The 17,302-nt window shown below is 65.7% G+C and overlaps 1 protein-coding gene across 8 annotated transcripts in view; it reads right to left on the bottom strand.

The window, feature by feature from the left end:
• The window catches only part of AHDC1 (AT-hook DNA binding motif containing 1), a 47,536-nt gene that overhangs the window by 478 nt on the left and 29,756 nt on the right, over positions 1-17,302 (bottom strand). For 4 of the 8 annotated variants that reach the window (XM_061357662.1, XM_061357668.1, XM_061357666.1 and 1 more), the window contains 3 exons: positions 6,469-6,619; positions 5,601-5,641; positions 5-5,059 (listed from right to left, as the gene is read on the bottom strand). In XM_061357662.1, coding sequence (XP_061213646.1) covers positions 48-5,059; positions 5,601-5,641; positions 6,469-6,619 — 5,204 coding nt within the window. In that variant the 3' untranslated portion in view covers positions 5-47. The remainder of the gene's footprint in view (positions 1-4; positions 5,060-5,600; positions 5,642-6,468; positions 6,620-17,302) is intronic. The other 4 variants (XM_061357663.1, XM_061357670.1, XM_061357665.1 and 1 more) reach the window with 1 other exon arrangement.

The following is a 17,302-nucleotide window of genomic DNA, read 5'->3' as shown; positions in this document are numbered from 1 at the left end:
CTACCCTGTAACAAAACCTCGTCGTCCGGTTGGCACGTCTGCAGACACTACAATGAGGTGACCGTAAAAGTGTCCTCGGGGTGCTGCTGCTCTACCATGGGTCCCAAAAACCCGCTCTTCTGGGCAGGGGCCATGACAGGGTGCCCTTGGGGTGCAAAACTGGGGTACCTGTAGTTGTCCTGCAGCTGCAGCATTGAGTCTCTCGGTACGGGGGAGATGTTCAAGTCATTGATCAAGGGGCAAGCGTAGGGACCCCGGTGATGGGCCCGCGACATCTCCAAGGGCTCCTTCTCGCCCTTGGAGGGGTGGGTGCTGCTGGGGCTGCTCAAGTGGGGGTTCAGGCACGGGGGGTCCGTCCTGCCCATGAAGTCCACCAGCATCCCGGCCCCCGCTTTGCCGTCGTACGAGGGGCTGCGGGTGCTGGCGTTGGGCGAATACCAGTACGGGGGGTTTTTGCAACTGGGGGACTCGTAGTGCGCTTGAGGCATGGGGAGATCGCGGCAAGCCAAGTGCGGGGCCTGCGGCAGGGCCCCCCCCTGCATGCTGTGCTTGAGCGAGTCGCAGGCGGGCAGCTTGCGCAGGGAGCCCGCCCGCAGGTCCTCCTTGAAGGCCAGCGTTGGCGAGCAGTTGGGCGAGAAGGCTTTCTGCAAGCCGGCCTCGAACACCGTCTGCTGGCCCGGGGCCGCCAGCTGGGGCGGCAGGGCAGGGAAGTGCTTGCTCTCCAAATCCGGCTGCCCCAGCCCGGGGGAGTCGCTCTGGAACCCCTGCACAAAGGTCCCATCCGAGGGGGTGGAGGGGTTCATGGAATAGGGGCCGGCGTAGTCGCAGGGGTCCCGCTCGCCCACCCCGAAGCCGCGGGACTGGGAGGGCAGGGGGGACATGCTGCTGTCCCCGCTGTAGTAGTCCAAGCCCAGGTCCGTGCTCTCCTGGAAGAGGGGGTTCACCGCTTGTGACTTGGTGTGGAACTTGGCTTTGCCCGTGCCCCTCTCCTTCTTGGAGGCACAAGCCCCCCGGGAGCCCCGGGGCTGCCGGGGTCCCGTGCTCCTCTTGGAGGGGTACACGGAGGAGGAGGAGGAGGAGGAGGAGAAGTTGAGGTGGGAAGTGTCGAACATGTCCACCTTCTTCCGCCGGCCTCGCCCGGGCTTGGAGTTGCTCTGGAAGAGGACGCTCTGGTTCCAGTTGTAGCCCGGGGCAGAGGATGCCTCGTTCCAGTCCATCATCAGCTTCTCCAGGCTGGAGAGGCTGGACTGGCCCTCGCTGGAGGACGCCTCGCTGTTGGCGCGCCGGTAGCTGGCCGGTTGGTTGAACTGGGTGCTGTCGGAGGAGGACTCGGAGAAGGTCTCCGAGACCGTCTGCTGCTTGGCTTTCTGCGGGGTGTAGTTGGAGATGTCCAGGATGACGTTGGGCTCGTTGAGGTGACACTCAAAGCCCGGGTTGTAGAGCTGGCTGAAGGCCTCCGAGCTCCAATCCAACCCCCCATAGCCCTGCCGGAAAGCCCACGGCGCGGCGCTGGGGAACTGCCGGCAGTTCTCGGGGGAAGGCTGGAAGGAAGCGGAACCCTTGGGCACCATGTAGCCGCCGGGGGACACGGTGCTGGCGCGGCTGTCGCAGCGCAGCGGGGTGTGCGCCGCGCTCGAGAACTGCCCCCCTTGCTCCGCGCTGTTGAAGAAGGCGGCTTTGCCCAGCGGCAGGCTGGGACCCGCTGTCTGCGGCGCGTAACCGGCGCTATGGGCGCTGCTGGGCGAGGACGGGAGGCTGCTGCCGCTGCCGTAGGCGAAGCTGCAGTCCTTGCTGTTGGGGCAGTCCTGCGCTGACGGGTACTGCTTTCCCGGTGGGAACACGCTGGCGGGCGCCACGCTCTGCCCAGCGCCATAGCCGCTGTATGGGGAATAACCTGGAGCGCCGCTGGCCGCTGGGTGTGCGGTGGGTGACCGGGATACAGCCGAGGGTGGCGCCAGCTTTGGGAATGCCTCGGCCCCCCGGCATTCCGATGACCCTTGGGCTACGCCATAGCCAGCGCTGGCAGCGGCACGGCCGGGTGGGAACGCTGGCCGGCCCTGCATGGCCGCATGGAAGGCAGCCTCAGCACCGGAGGCGGCCGCGGCCACTTTGCCACCGCGTGCTGGGTACGCGGCCAGGCCCCGCTGCCCCGGCAGAGCCGCCGGTGGGGACGTGTAGGCAGCTGCGGACTTGCGGGACTCGGAGCGCGAAGCCGAGAGGGCGAAGTCCAGGAGGTCGGAGGAGTCATCCGAGTCCAGCAGGGAGCGGAAGTACCCGGTGAAGAGGCTGTGCCGCTCCGGACCAGCCTCCGCCTGCGAGGACACCGTGCTCCCACCATAGAAGCCAGCCCGGCCGGAGGAGCCCGACTCCAGCCCGGCACCATGGAACGGTCTCGCCTCGGCCCCGTGGTAGCCACCGTTGCGGCCGGGCTGGCTGCTGGGGTGCCCGTGGTGGGGTGCCCATGGGCTGCCCTTGTCCCCCCCGGCTCCCCACTCAGCGGGGCCATCGCCGAAGCTCTGCCCGGGGTTGGGCTCGGGGAACAAAGCCCCGTTCTTGCGAGCCCGGCGCTTCCGCTTGGGTTTGCCCACGGGGTCGGGCTCCGGGCGGCCCCGCTTGCGCGGGTGCACGGCGTCGGCGTGGAGGGCGCTGGGGGCTTTCTTCTTCTTCCCGATGCCCTCAAAGAAATCGCTGAAGGAGCAGCGGGCGGCACGGGCAGCGTGGCCCCCCCCGCGCCCCCCGAAGCCCCCCGCTTTGCCGCCGCGCCGGCGGAAGCCCTGCACGCGGTGCAGGAAGTGGGAGATGCTCTGGGTGTCGGGGGCCTGGTGGATGGACTCGGGCTCGCTCGGGGTCCAGCAGCGCGGCGGTGAGCAGCGCCCCGAGCACTGGCTCTGCCGGTTGAGGAAGGCCAGCTTGGCCAGCACGTCCGAGTAGTCGGCTTTGCTGTCGTTGGTGTCAGCGATGTAGGAGGGCTGGGGGGAGGCGAGCTTCTGCTTCCTCCTCCTCCTCTTCTTCACCTCCGGGGTGGGCTCCTTAGGCTTGGCTTGGCCCAGCAGCAGGTTCTTTGGAGGCCTGCCCCGCTTGCGCTTCAAGATGATGGGCATCTCGCCCGGCGGGAAGACCACCACCACGTTGCGCCCGTTGTTCTTCATCTTGAGCAGCGGCGTGGGCTCCATGGAGCTGCTGGCTGCCAGCTCCTTGCCCTCCAGGTTCAAGTTGCTGCTGAGCGATGACACCTTGTAGGTCGTCTTGTTCCTCCTCCCCAAGGACACGGGGATCTTGGCCATCTTCACCACCATCTTCCTCACCCCCCGGCATTTGCTTTTCTTCCCCATCCCAGGGGCTTTGGGCACCTCATCGGGGTCCAGAGCAGCGGGGGGCGGCGGCGGGGCCAGCAACGGGGCGCTGGGTTCCTCGGCACCGGGGGGCACCTCGGCGGGCAGGGTGAGCGGGGACAAGCTGCGGCTCTCGGGGGTGACGTCCACGCGGCGCCCTCGCCCTGCCCTCCTCCGGCGGCACAACATCTTTGGCTTGTCTGTCCGGCGCAGGGCGTACTTGCGGTGGTCCTCACCGCAGCGCCCGGCCCCCCGGCCCCCGCAGGGCCCCCGCTTCACCACGCTGCCCAGGGGGCACCCCCCGAGCCGGGGCTGCAGCCGCAGCGGGTCCCCGGCGCCCGGCTGCGCCTCCAGCAGCTCGGACATGGAGCCCAGCGGCTGCGTCTCCATCAGCGCGGGCTCCGCGGGCAGCAGCGGTGCGCGAGCATCCAGCAGCGGCGGCTCCAGCGCCCCGGGCAGCGGCTCCAGCGTCTGCAGCCCCAGCGGCTCCGCCAGCGGCTCCAGTGACTGCAGCTCCAGGGACTCGGATAAAGGCTCCAGTGACTGCAGCTCCAGGGACTCGGAGAGCGGCTCCAGTGACTGCAACCCCAACGGCTCCAGGTTCTGCAGCTCCAGCGACTCCGGCAGCGGCTCCAGGCTCTGCGAATCCAGCAGCTGCGGCTGCGACTCCAGGGACTGGGAATCCAGCAGCCGGGATTGGGAATCCAGCTCTTGGGCTGGCAGCAACTGGGGCTGCGGCTCCATCGCTTGTGCCTCCAGCAGCTGCGTCCCCGGGCACGCCAGGGAAGCCAGTTCATTGAGGATGTCCGCCTCGGCCAGGTCCGAGTAATCACCAGCATCAGGCTGGGAGCAGCCGGCTTCCTCTGTGGATGCTTTGGATGCTCCGCTGTGACCGGGGGGCTGCGAGCTGCTCCCCCCCCCACCATCAGCGTCTCCATCGCGGGCCGGGGGCCGGGGGTGCCGCGGCGGCTCCGTTTTGCAGAGCACCCCCCGCTCCTCGGGGCTGCGGATGCTGTTGGCCAGGGAGGGCGAGGAGAAGAAGCTGTACTGGAGGTCGCGGTCGGCGGGCAGCAAGCGGTTGTCCTCATGGCCACCACCGCCACCGCCGCCACCGCCGCGGATGCTGCCGCAGGCGAGGTGCACCCCGCTGCTCTTGAGGTCCTCGGAGAGGCGGTTGAGGTCCTTCATGATGTCGATGAGCTGCACCACGGGGTGGAGGTTGATGTGCCCGTTGCCGCACTTGCTCCGCAGCAAGGCGAGGATGCTGTCGACGTTGCAGCGGCCCGAGGCCAGTGTCACGTTGGGGAAGGTTTTAGGCGCCTGGTCCCGGGCGGCTGCTTCCTCCGTGCTCCCTCCCAGGATCCGGGGCTCGCCGGCACAGCCCAGCAAGTCCTCTGCCGCCTTGGTGCCTCCGTGCACGCCCTGGCAGCGGTCGGCCGGGTCTCCGTGCAGCAGCGAGCCCGCCTGGTGCTCCCGGCACGACCCCTCGGGGAAGCTCAGCACGCTGCAGGATAAGGCCTTCTCCGCCAGGCACGCCGGGGGCCGCGGCGCAGGGTGCCCGGGCGGGTAGAACTTGGGCTCTCGGACGTAGTCTGGGGAGCCACGGACAACGCTGGTCGTTACCACTGGGCCCGGGGGCTTCACACGCATCCTGACCTCCTCCTCCCCCGCGGGACACTTGGCCGAGCAGTTGCTGACATGGGGGTCAGGGATGGTGGCACTGGGACCTGTTGTGGGGCAGAGAGAGGGGGAACAGTGAGGGTCCATCCCCGCCACCCTCATTCACCCCCGGCTCATCATAGGGAGGAAAAGGCCTTTAAGCTCATCCAGTCCAACCACTCCCCAGCACTAACCCATGGCACTGAGGCCTCCTCTCCACACTGTGTGAGCACTTGCAGGGACGGTGCCTGCAGCCCTGCCCTGGGCAGCCTGTTCCAATGCCTGAGCACCCTCTGGGGCAGGAATTGTTCCTCAGCTCCATCTAAACCTGCCCTGGTGCAGCTTGAGGCCGGTTCCTCTTGTCCCATCCCTTGTTCCTTGGGAGCAGAGACTGATCTCACCTCACTACAACCTCCTGTCAGGCTCCTACCAGCACTGGGAAATGGGGTCTGGACCCTCCTCAGCATCAGGACCACCCCTGCCAGCCCCAGCTCCAGGCACCTCCAACGTGGGGGAGTGCCTGCGGGGGTCTGGGCTGCCCCATCCTGCCCTATGGGGCAGGGATGTGAGGTCCGAGGGCATCACTGTGGGTCCAGGACTGGGACTTACCCTCGGCTTTGCTGCTGCTCCTCCTATTGCACTTGAGCTCTCTGCAAAGGAAGGGGTGCCGAGGGTTAGCCCCGAGCATTCGGGGTGGGGACACACACACAGCACCTCTGGCTGCCCACGGCTCCTTCTCAGCACCCATCCCCACAGGGACACAGCGAGGGGCCGATCCTCCCGCATTCCCAGAGGGCAGTGCCCGCCCATCACCGCGGCGTCGGGGCGGGGCCGGGGGAAAAGGGAGTTGAGGCGGGCGGGGGAAGAGAAATGCCTCCGATGTGGGGCACAGAGGGCACGGGTTTACCCCGCCCCTTATCCCCTTTCCCACCCCCCCCCCCCTCCACCACCACAACGAACCCCTCCGGGGGCCCGGAGGGGGGGACAGGCGGGGGCCCTACGGCCGCGCAGCCGCTAGATGTCCCCGGTGAGCCGCGCTCCCGCCCGGCCAAGGGACACGGGGAGATAGGGGGGTTCGGGTCTTTGCCTATGGAGGTGGCTCAACACGTTCCTCCCCCCTCGTTCCCTCCTTCCCTCCCACCCAGTGACACCCCCGGAACCCCGAGGGGACCCAACCCAGCGCCTGCAGCCCCCGGGAACACCCTGCCTCAGTTTCCCCTTGCTGGCAATGGGGGTACAAGTGAGGTCCTATGGGTGGGCAGCAATGCCTGGCACCCAATACAGGGTCCAACACACTACAGAGGGCGGCCCCACCCTGCGGGGCAAGGGCTTTGCCTTCGCACCCCCCCGCCATCGCTAGGGATGCTCTGCAGCTCCCCACTCGCATCAAGGCAGGGATGGGCAGCAGGGTTTGGTGCCAATCCCCTCCATCCCCAGTATAGCCCCTGATCCCGGGGGCAGGATCCCTGCGGGGTACCTGGTGCGCGGGTGCTTGCAGTGCAGGTTCACTCTGAAGCTCCTGCTGTCGCCGTCGCTGCCAGGCTGGCAGGGACCCGAGTCCTGGGTGCACGGGAACCACTCTGCTGCCGGGCTGGCACCGTTCTCCAGTGCGACCGAGCTCCCATCTGCTGAGCAAAGCACAGAGAGCCCCGGGGATCAGCCCGGCACCCGCTGCCCCGCGCTGCTGTGGGTGCCCGCAAGGCTCCATGGGGACCCACACAGAACCAGGCTTAGGAAGGACCTGAAGACCACATTGTGCCCTCCACCCCACGGTTTGGGGACCATCATGAGATGCCCACTCACAGGGTGGCGTTTTGCTGCAGGACACCCCTTTCCTCCCTGCCCATCCAAGGCAGGTCTTCTCCCCATGCGTCTGCATGCATATATGTGCATGCACCTCTGCCTGCCCCAGGCACTCAGGCACACACATCCAAAACTGGGGCGCACAGCGGAGCCCCCCCAACCCATCGCAGCTCCCCCCATGCCAGCACAGCCGCCTGTTCCTCCCCCCCCCCCCCCGAGCCATGTGAATGCCTGCCTGTTGGCTCCCTCCCCCAGCACACACCCGCAGACACACACACGCAGCCGCTCGGCGTGATCCAGGCTCTTCCCGGTGTCTGGATTAGCGTGACAACTTATCAACAAGGCAGGGAAAGAGAATTCAAACCTGTCAGTCCATCCGCATCCCCCCTTCCCGCCTCCCCGCCAGCCCTTGGGTGCAGCGCTGGCACCGAGGAGATGCGGGCACCTCTCCGGCAGGGTAGAGTTACACCGAGGGCAATGTGGAGCAGGAAAATATGCGCTCGAAAGACCGGTCTGGTCTCTGATGGAGCTGCTCGGTGTGCCCGGGGAGCTGTTGGAGGGGAGGCAAGGCAGGAAGGAAGCAAACGGGAGCTTTTCCAGCACAGCCGTTGGGAGCTGGGAGCTGGTCCCTGCCGCACACGCTGCGCACAGCTCCGTGGGGAGGACTGGGGCGTTGTGGGGCGCATCCCTGCGCTGGTGTCCTCCCATGTGCCCATGTGGACGCACTGGCAAACCCTACGGGATGTCCATGGCGTTTCCAGTGGGCACCCCTCAGCGTGCATCCATGGGTGCTGGAGGCGGTGGGCAAGTCCCCCCTGCCCTCCTCATCCAGCCACCTCTTACCCCACAATAGCTCCTGCCCTCATCCCTGCTGCCATCCCCATCACATGTGCGGTGCCAAGACGGGGGACGCTCCTCCCTCCCCATAAACCACCACCACTGGGGACCACCTGCACCCCACCATGGGGATGGGCAGCACCCACCATCCCCACGCTCCCCAGCACCCAGCCCCAAGCCATGGGGTGCAGGATAGGGGCTGCAGGGGGGAGGCAGGATGCTGGCCATGCCACGGCGCTCACTTTCACCTCCCTGCTCAGCCCCAGGCAGGCGCCACATGTTTCGCATTAGGCTCTCCGGCCCTCGCCATTCCTGGCTTGTTCACCAGGGGAAGGGCCTTTTCCCTTCTCTTTTTTTTCCCTTTTTTTTTTCTCCCTTTTTTCCCTTTTTTTTTCTCCCTCTCCTCCGTGGTTACAAAACACCAGCCGAGACCACACAAGCGAGGAGGGATGGAGGAGAGAGATAGATGGGCACTGCAACGGGCCTTTGGGGGGGTGAATAAGGAGGGGGGAAGCTGGTGAGATTGCAGTCACCTCCACTTCCCAGCTCCTGACCCCGCAGCCCTGCAAAGATAACAGCCCCCAAAGAGTGCTGACTCGCCTCGCAGAAATCCAATATCCTCGCCTGGTGAACTAATCGACTACCTGGGCTCACCCCCTCCCCTGCCCGGGCTTAATCCTGCTGCTGCAGAGCTTTAATTAGTTGAACGGTTTCAGGCTTGATGGCGGTGAGCAGCGTGGTCAAACCCCCCCATCTCCTTCCATCCAGCACAGGGCTCCTGCTTGGGTGGCACCGTGACGGTTTGGGGCACCCCCATATCCCCCGAGGCTGCCCGCACCCCGCCGCGCCCCTCAGGGCTGGTGACAGAGGAGGGGGGACATGGACGGGCTCGCTTGGCACCGGCGCGGCGGCGCAGGGACAGCCCTGCAAGACACGGACGTGGTTTGGTGCCCGGCTCCGAGGCCACCCAGACGTCGGGGTGGAGCCGGAGATGCCATCGGGAGACAGGCCGGCGGCGGGGACACGCCGCACAGATGGGGACACGCTGGCCCGCTGCCTCCCACCCCGCCCGCAGCACCGGGGATGGGGTCCCCCCATCACCCAGCGCAGCCAGGAAGGGTTGGGGTGGCCCTAAACACCCCCATGTAGGTGTGAGGGGGGGGCTCTGGACACCCCCATCACCCCTGTTCTGGTCGCTGTGTGTGCACAGCACATCTGGGGTGGTGCGGGGGTGCCCCCCCCGCACGCACACACACACAACCGGGGGTGTCCCAGCCTTGTGTGTGCCCTTGCTGCCGGGCAGTGCCTCTCCCCTGCACACAGCGGGGGCATGGTGAGGCTCCCCCCTGCACACACACACCAAGGGGTGCACCGGGGGCAGGCTCCCTGTCCCCACCGCCCGCCGCTGTCCCCGCGGTGCCCTCGCCCGCTCACCCGCACCCCCACGAGTCCTCCCGGCCCCGTCCTGCTGACACCAATGGAAAATCCCCTCCAGTGACAGCTTCCTGGCAGGCGCTTCCCAAGGTTTCCAAGGGTTTCCGTGTTCCCCAGCCAGCCCCCCCTCCCCCCGAGCCAATGCGGGGGGTCGGGCAGCAGGAGGACCCCTCCCGCCTTCATCCCCACCACCCTGCCCTCAGCATCAGTGCATGCGTGTCCTGCTCCCTCCTCTTCCTCCCCATGCACTGGGCAGCTCCTGCCCTCCTCCGGCTCCCATCAGCAACAGGGTGATTTGGGATCCCACCTAGGGCACCCACTGCCTTGCACAGAGGGGTGGGCACAGCTCCCCTCCTTTGGTTGCCACCCCAAGTGTCACCATGTCCCCCCACTGCCTCCTGTGCTGTGCTTGTCATTAGGAGACAGAGGAGATGGTGCCTGGGTTTCATCTTAGGTAACGGGTCCAGCCTTGCTGCTTGGCCACCAGCTCCCTTCATGGGGCCACCAGTCACCGGAGCAGAGGCTTTTTGGGGTTCCTCATCCCCAGCAAGGAGCTGATGTGGGAACAGTTCCCCCCTCAGCGTGGTGCCGGGATGCGGCGCTGCTGTGGGCGGAGATGGAGATGCTGGGAAGGGCTTGGCTGGTGTGAGGGGGAACACATCTGGAAACATGGCCCCAGGGGGAGCTGGGGCTGGGATCCACCCTCCCACAGCACCCCTGGGTGCCATTGTCCCAGGGGCGGGCTCAGGCACCCGCTCTGGCACTGAGGAGGGGGTCCTGGGACTGCTGGGCTTTAAAGCCGGGGGTACCTGTGGGTTTTGGCACCCCACAAGGGGGGGGGGGATGTCACCTCAGTGCCAAACCAGCTCCAGAATCCCTGGGAATGCTGATGCCCCCGTGCTGCTGGGGATGATGCCGCTGCCGCCAGGATGCTGGGGGTCCTGGAGCTGGTGGGACCCTGGATGGGTCCAACCCTCAGCCCTCTAACGTGTCACGGTGCCCTCGAGGTGGGCAGGGATGCAGTGGAACCATCTCCCCTGCACGAATCATCCCTGGGCAAGGACCATCTCCCCTGCAAGAAGCCATCTGCCCTGCAGTGCCCATGTCCCCTGCCACAAGCCTCTCCCCTGCAGTGATAATTCTCCCCTGCAATCACCTCCCTCTGCAAGAAGCCATCTCCCTGTGCCAGGACCCTCTCCTCCTGCTCACAGACCCGCCTGGCTGCAGCTACCAGGGTAAAAGGGACCGCGCTTCCCTCCATGCCCCCCAGCGCGCACACAGCCCCTCTCCACCCCACTGCCCTTCACCCCACAGCGGTGTGACCCCACTCCGTGGCTGGGGGTGGTTGTGGGGCCCGGGGGGTGCCTGTGGGAGGGGAATGGATGACAGATGGACTGCAGAGATGGTGGCACCTCGTCCGGCTGGAGCCCGGAGCCGCGGTTCAGGGCTAAATTTAGCTGCTTCCCTCGGTGCCAGCTTTGTTCCCCCGCCCCGGCGAGCAGCCGGCCTGGCCCCCTCCCCTGCCCTGGGCCTGCCAGGGGTGGGGGGGACACCCAGCACCCCCCTTTTGGGGTACCAGGCGCTCTTCGGGGGACCGGCTACTCCTGCACCCACATCTCCCCGCTGTTGCCACAGGGTGGCTTGGTCCCAGCACGCCCCAGGCCCCCCCCTCAACGCGCCGCAGGCCTGAGGCTGCGCAGATGGCCGCGGCCCCCCTCTCCGCGCTCCCTGTTATAGCCACAGCATGAGTCACAGCCCCGGTGTGTCCCTGCCCATGCCGGGTCATGGAACACCGCGGAGGGGGCTCCGTCCGCTGCCAACGCCACCCGCGATGAGCCCTGCGGCACCCAGGGCGGCTCCGCAGCCCCCCGGCACCCTGTGGGCACCCCCGGGAGGCGGTGCTGGGGTCCCGCTGCCTGCGGGCGCTGCAGGGCCGCGGTGAGGTGCGGGTTAACGCCAAGCGGGGCCGGGATCCTGCGAGGCCAGTAACATTTGGAAGGCGCCAGATGGATCCGTGCCCATGCCGAAGGCACAGCCACGCTCCCCCGGCGCTGGGGCTGGGGGGCTGCCCGGGCCGGCAAAGGGGCTCCCGGCGGGATGCGGGAATGCCGACCACGAGCCCAGCGGGGGTCCCGGACCACCCTGCGCCCGTCAGCACCCCTTTGCTTGCAGCCCCACCGCAGCGGGGGCCGGCATCCCCAGTGCACCCCGATGGTGGCGAGGTGGGACCGGGGGGTCTGGGCGGGGGGAGAGCAGCCGGTTGCCTCCCTCGGCCAATTTTAGTAACTGGCTAGACAAGAAGAGCAGAAGGGGCCGGGCAGGATTCACTGGTGTCGGGGGGGCTGGGTGGATGGGTTCTTTTCTATTCCCTTTTCTTTTTTCCTCTCTTTTCCCCCTGGTTTTTTCGTTTTGTGGGAGGCACACACGAGTTGAGCGGAAACTCCTGGCTGCAGATCCTGTTTCCTGGGAGATGCAGCGTGGTGCAGGGCCGGCTGGGGCCGAGCTGGGGTGTGGGAGCCACTGGGGATGGTGCCAGCGCTGGTGCGCCAGGGTAGGGGTGTGGGGAAGAAAGGGGGGGCAGCACCCTGGCACCCTGCGTACAGGGGTGGGCAGGGAGGGGATGCACCCACTGGTGCGGGCTGTGTGCACAGGCACACGCATGGAGGGAGGATGGCACACACATGGGTGCAGACAAGCACAGGTACATGTGCACGTGTGCACCTACCTGGGTGCAGGGGCACCTGTAGGCATAGGGGCATGCAGCATGCACATAGAGGGTGCACATGTGTGTGCACACAGGTACATGTGCATCTACCTGGGTGCAGGGGCACCCATGGGTATAGCAGCATGCAGCATGCACAGAGATGGGTGCACATATGTGCGTGCACAGGTACACGCACACCTACATGGGTGCAGGGGCACCCACTGGAACATGCATGGTACAGGTACACGCACACCTACATGGGTGCAGGGGCACCCACTGGAACATGCATGGTACAGGTACACACACACCTATATGGGTGCAGGGGCACCCACTGGAACATGCATGGTACAGGTACACACACACCTACATGGGTGCAGGGGCACCCACTGGAACATTCATGGTACAGGTACATGCACACCTACATGGGTGCAGGGGCACCCACTGGAACATGCATGGTACAGGTACACACACACCTACATGGGTGCAGGGGCACCCACTGGAACATTCATGGTACAGGTACATGCACACCTACATGGGTGCAGGGGCACCCACTGGAACATGCATGGTACAGGTACATGCACACCTACATGGGTGCAGGGGCACCCACTGGAACATGCATGGTACAGGTACACACACACCTACATGGGTGCAGGGGCACCCACTGGAACATGCAGCGTGCACAGAGGGGTGCACATGTGTGCACATGGTACAGGTACACGCACACCTACATGGGTGTCCCCACAGGAACATGCACAGGCTCTGGTGTGCACACAGGTGGGTGCACACGGGTGTGCACAGGTACATGCAATGTGCACACGCAGGATCACACCAACACAGGGTACAGTGCACCACCATGCTCCTGCACCCTCCCTTCCATGTACCCAGGGACCCACAGGCCCCCAGGACCCCCATCCTATGGGTACATGCAGGAGGCCATTGGCAGCTCACTGGATTCTGCCCTGTTCAGAAGAGATGGCCCCAAAACACCCTTTTCCCTGTTTTGGGGCTGTGGTGGCCCCCAAGGAGCTGCAAGGTTGAAGCACTGGGGTTGTGGGGATGAGGGGGAAACTGAGGCAGGGAGCAGGGCGGGCAGTGCCTGTGGTGTGGATGGAAACAGGGAGCTGCAGCCAAGTCTCCCCATGGATGCAAGCATCCAGCCCCCCACTCTGCTCCCACCCAGCTGCCCTCCAGGCTCTGGTTACATCCATGTGACAGGGCGCATCCCGGGGGGCCAGGCTCCAGGAATGGGGGGACGAGGGCACGCAGCTCTCCCAGCATCACTGATCCACGCAGGAACCTCAGAGCGCACACACCTATAGACACACCTATCCCCCCCATCCCTCCTCACCGGGGAGCTTCCCATTAGGACTGGAAGAACACAAGTTGGCAGCAGAGCCCCGGCGCGGCTCATGCACAGCCTGTCACTCACACATCACTTTGGAGATGCCCATAAATTGCTTCATTACCTCTTCTAATTGAGGAGAACGCAGCTGCTGTGGGGCGGTGACAGAGAGCCTTCCCTTTGAAGGATGCTTCACTCTCCAAAGACGGGTCCGGCAGAGCCGCAGAGCCCCCCCCCCAGCATCCCAATAATAAGAGTAATAATAGTAATAATAGGGATAATAACAGGATCCGAGCGGGATCCCTCAGCGAAGGGCAGCAGGGCTCACGTGTGATGGAGTTGCCTTGCAGGAGCAGGGAGGAGGCATCGGTGGGACTGGTACCAGTGGGGAAACTGAGGCACGAGGGAGGTTGCACCATGAGGAGGGAGAGGAGGGGATGCAAACCCCTGCACCAGGACCTTCGTGGGGACCATGGTGGTGGCAGCGCTTAAGGCCAACCCCAAGCTCAGTGGGACAGAGGATGGAGCATCCCCTTGCCCCATGGTGGGGATCTGGGGGGCGAGGGGGATCCCTGGGGAACTTCCCACCTTGCTCCAGAGCTCCATGCACAGAGCCTGGGTCGCTGCTGCCCTCCCGTGCCCCCAACCCCTGCACCCCATCCCCATTGCAGCCCCCCAGCTTTGTGTGGCAGGCGGCGAGCGGCTGCAGCTGGGCTCGGTCCCCTTGCAGGATACTGCAGAAGGATTTACTGTATTGCAGCTTGTGCTGGCTGCAGCCCAGCGCACAATAGATTAGCTGTAGCCCAGGGCAGCACGTTGTGGGGGAAGGAAGGAAGGTGGGATTCATTCGGATGCTGATTGCAGGGCATTTGCTGCAGTATACTGCAGGATCCAGACCCCCCACCATCCCGCTCCAGCCCTGGCACACAGGGACTTCAAGGGGCTCCTGGGTCCCCTCCCCATCCCCACTCATCAGATTGCCTGGCACGGCTGCTCACCATGGGCACGGGTGCCCACGTGGGCTGGGGGGCACCCTGCTTGTCCCCAGTCCCCATCCTGGGGGCCTGTGTGGTTCCGGAGGGATGCTGCTGGGCACACCAGGCCCCCCTCGCCGGGTGCGACGGCACAAAGCTGGTGCAGGGAGGAAGATGAGGATTGCAGCAGCATTAATTGATCGCGATTAATTCAGCTCCTACCTCCCCGGGTGGCAGGCAGAGGAGATGCCGAGACAGATCCAGCCCACAGAGCTCCCCAAACCGCTCTGCTCTCCCCCGCACCCACCCAGGCCTGGGGACCCACGCTGCGTGTCCCTAGGGATGCCGGGGGTGCTGCCCATGCATGTGGTTGGGAATGGGTCCTTGGGATGGACCCAGCTCCCCAGGGTGCTGGTTGGTGAAGGGGGGGTGTTGGTGGTACCCAAGCCCTTCAGGATGCAGGGATGCAGGCACAGCGGGAAACGATGCTCAGGGGAGCAGACGTGCCAGGCAGCACCGGTGGCCTCGTGGGGCCACTTTTGGCAGTGCCACCAGCCAGTGGGTGCAAACCAGGGGGCCCAGCGGCGCTGCTGCCACCCCCCGAGCACCCAGCAGGGGCAAGCACCCCATGGCCAGCACCACCGCGAGACCCCAGGAGCCGCCTGGATTTGCAAGGGGAGTTTGGAGCCTGCGGCTTCCAGCTCCATAATCCTACGTGTGGGATGCAGTTTCCACAGCAACAGCGGGTCAGAGGGCAGGAGGGGAGCCGGCTGCTCCGCTCGGGATTGCGAATGTGCCAAAGCTGCCGGGGCGAGGTGCCGGGGCCGCAGCGGCCGCGTGGGGCTGGGGGAGGCCAGGCTGGTGCTGCCGGGGAGGAGAGAGCAGCTCAGTGTGGCGCTGTCAGCAGAGATGTCACTGATGTCTGCAGGAGCAGCAAACTCTCCTTAACCCTTGGGCAGCTGGCGCCAGGGGAGGGGATGAGGATGCAGGGGACACAGGAACCTTTTCTGGCACCTTCCCTGGTCCCCTCCATCCCTGGCCACCTCCATCCCTGGCCACCTCCATCCCTGGTCCCCTCCATCCTGGCCACCTCCATCCTGGCCACCTCCATCCTGGTCACCTCCATCCCTGACCACCTCCATCCCTGGCCACCTCCATCCCTGACCACCTCCATCCCTGGCCACCTCCATCCCTGGTCACCTCCATCCTGGTCACCTCCATCCCTGACCACCTCCATCCCTGGTCACCTCCATCCTGGTCACCTCCATCCCTGACCACCTCCATCCCTGGCCACCTCCATCCCTGGTCACCTCCATCCTGGCCACCTCCATCCTGGCCACCTCCATCCTGGCCACCTCCATCCCTGGTCCCCTCCATCCTGGTCACCTCCATCCCTGACCACCTCCATCCCTGGCCACCTCCATCCCTGGCCACCTCCATCCCTGACCACCTCCATCCTGGCCACCTCCATCCTGGCCACCTCCATCCCTGGCCACCTCCATCCCTGACCACCTCCATCCTGGCCACCTCCATCCTGGTCACCTCCATCCTGGTCACCTCCATCCTGGCCACCTCCATCCCTGGTCACCTCCATCCTGGCCACCTCCATCCCTGGCCACCTCCATCCCTGGCCACCTCCATCCTGGCCACCTCCATCCCTGGTCACCTCCATCCTGACCACCTCCATCCTGGCCACCTCCATCCTGGCCACCTCCATCCTGGCCACCTCCATCCCTGGTCCCCTCCATCCTGGTCACCTCCATCCCTGACCACCTCCATCCCTGGCCACCTCCATCCCTGGCCACCTCCATCCCTGACCACCTCCATCCTGGCCACCTCCATCCTGGCCACCTCCATCCCTGGCCACCTCCATCCCTGACCACCTCCAGGCCACCTCCATCCTGGTCACCTCCATCCTGGTCACCTCCATCCTGGCCACCTCCATCCCTGGTCACCTCCATCCTGGCCACCTCCATCCCTGACCACCTCCATCCCTGGCCACCTCCATCCTGGCCACCTCCATCCCTGGCCACCTCCATCCTGGCCACCTCCATCCCTGACCACCTCCATCCTGGCCACCTCCATCCTGGCCACCTCCATCCTGGTCACCTCCATCCTGGCCACCTCCATCCCTGACCACCTCCATCCTGGCCACCTCCATCCTGGTCACCTCCATCCCTGACCACCTCCATCCTGGCCACCTCCATCCCTGACCACCTCCATCCTGGTCACCTCCATCCTGGCCACCTCCATCCCTGACCACCTCCATCCTGGCCACCTCCATCCTGGTCACCTCCATCCTGGCCACCACCATCCTGGCCACCTCCATCCTGGTCACCTCCATCCTGGTCACCTCCATCCTGGCCACCTCCATCCCTGGTCACCTCCATCCTGGCCACCTCCATCCCTGGCCACCTCCATCCTGGCCACCTCCATCCCTGGTCACCTCCATCCTGGCCACCTCCATCCCTGGCCACCTCCATCCCTGGCCACCTCCATCCTGGCCACCTCCATCCCTGGCCACCTCCATCCTGGCCACCTCCATCCCTGACCACCTCCATCCTGGCCACCTCCATCCCTGACCACCTCCATCCTGGCCACCTCCATCCTGGCCACCACCATCCTGGCCACCTCCATCCTGGTCACCTCCATCCTGGTCACCTCCATCCTGGCCACCTCCATCCCTGGTCACCTCCATCCTGGCCACCTCCATCCCTGGCCACCTCCATCCCTGGCCACCTCCATCCTGGCCACCTCCATCCCTGGCCACCTCCATCCTGGCCACCTCCATCCCTGACCACCTCCATCCTGGCCACCTCCATCCTGGCCACCTCCATCCCTGGCCACCTCCATCCTGGTCACCTCCATCCTGGCCACCTCCATCCTGGTCACCTCCATCCCTGACCACCTCCATCCTGGTCACCTCCATCCTGGTCACCTCCATCCTGGTCACCTCCATCCCTGGTCCCCTCCATCCCTGGCCACCTCCATCCTGGCCACCTCCATCCTGGTCACCTCCATCCTGGTCACCTCCATCCTGGCCACCTCCATCCTGGCCACCTCCATCCCTGGTCTCCTCCATCCTGGTCACCTCCATCCTGGTCACCTCCATCCCTGGCCACCTCCATCCCTGGTCTCCTCCATCCTGGTCCCTCCATCCACAGCCACTGTCCCCACCAGCAGGCACAGGGTGATGCAGCACCCACACCATGGCCAC

Source organism: Neopsephotus bourkii, unplaced genomic scaffold (genome assembly GCF_033783945.1).
Source record: "Neopsephotus bourkii isolate Nb327-2 ecotype Australia unplaced genomic scaffold, CSIRO-AGI_Nbou_v1 NB_909, whole genome shotgun sequence".
In the NCBI taxonomy this organism is placed as follows: Eukaryota; Metazoa; Chordata; class Aves; order Psittaciformes; family Psittacidae; genus Neopsephotus; species Neopsephotus bourkii.
The sequence above is the reverse complement of the archived record's forward strand: the minus strand, read 5'-3'. Positions and strand labels throughout refer to the sequence as shown.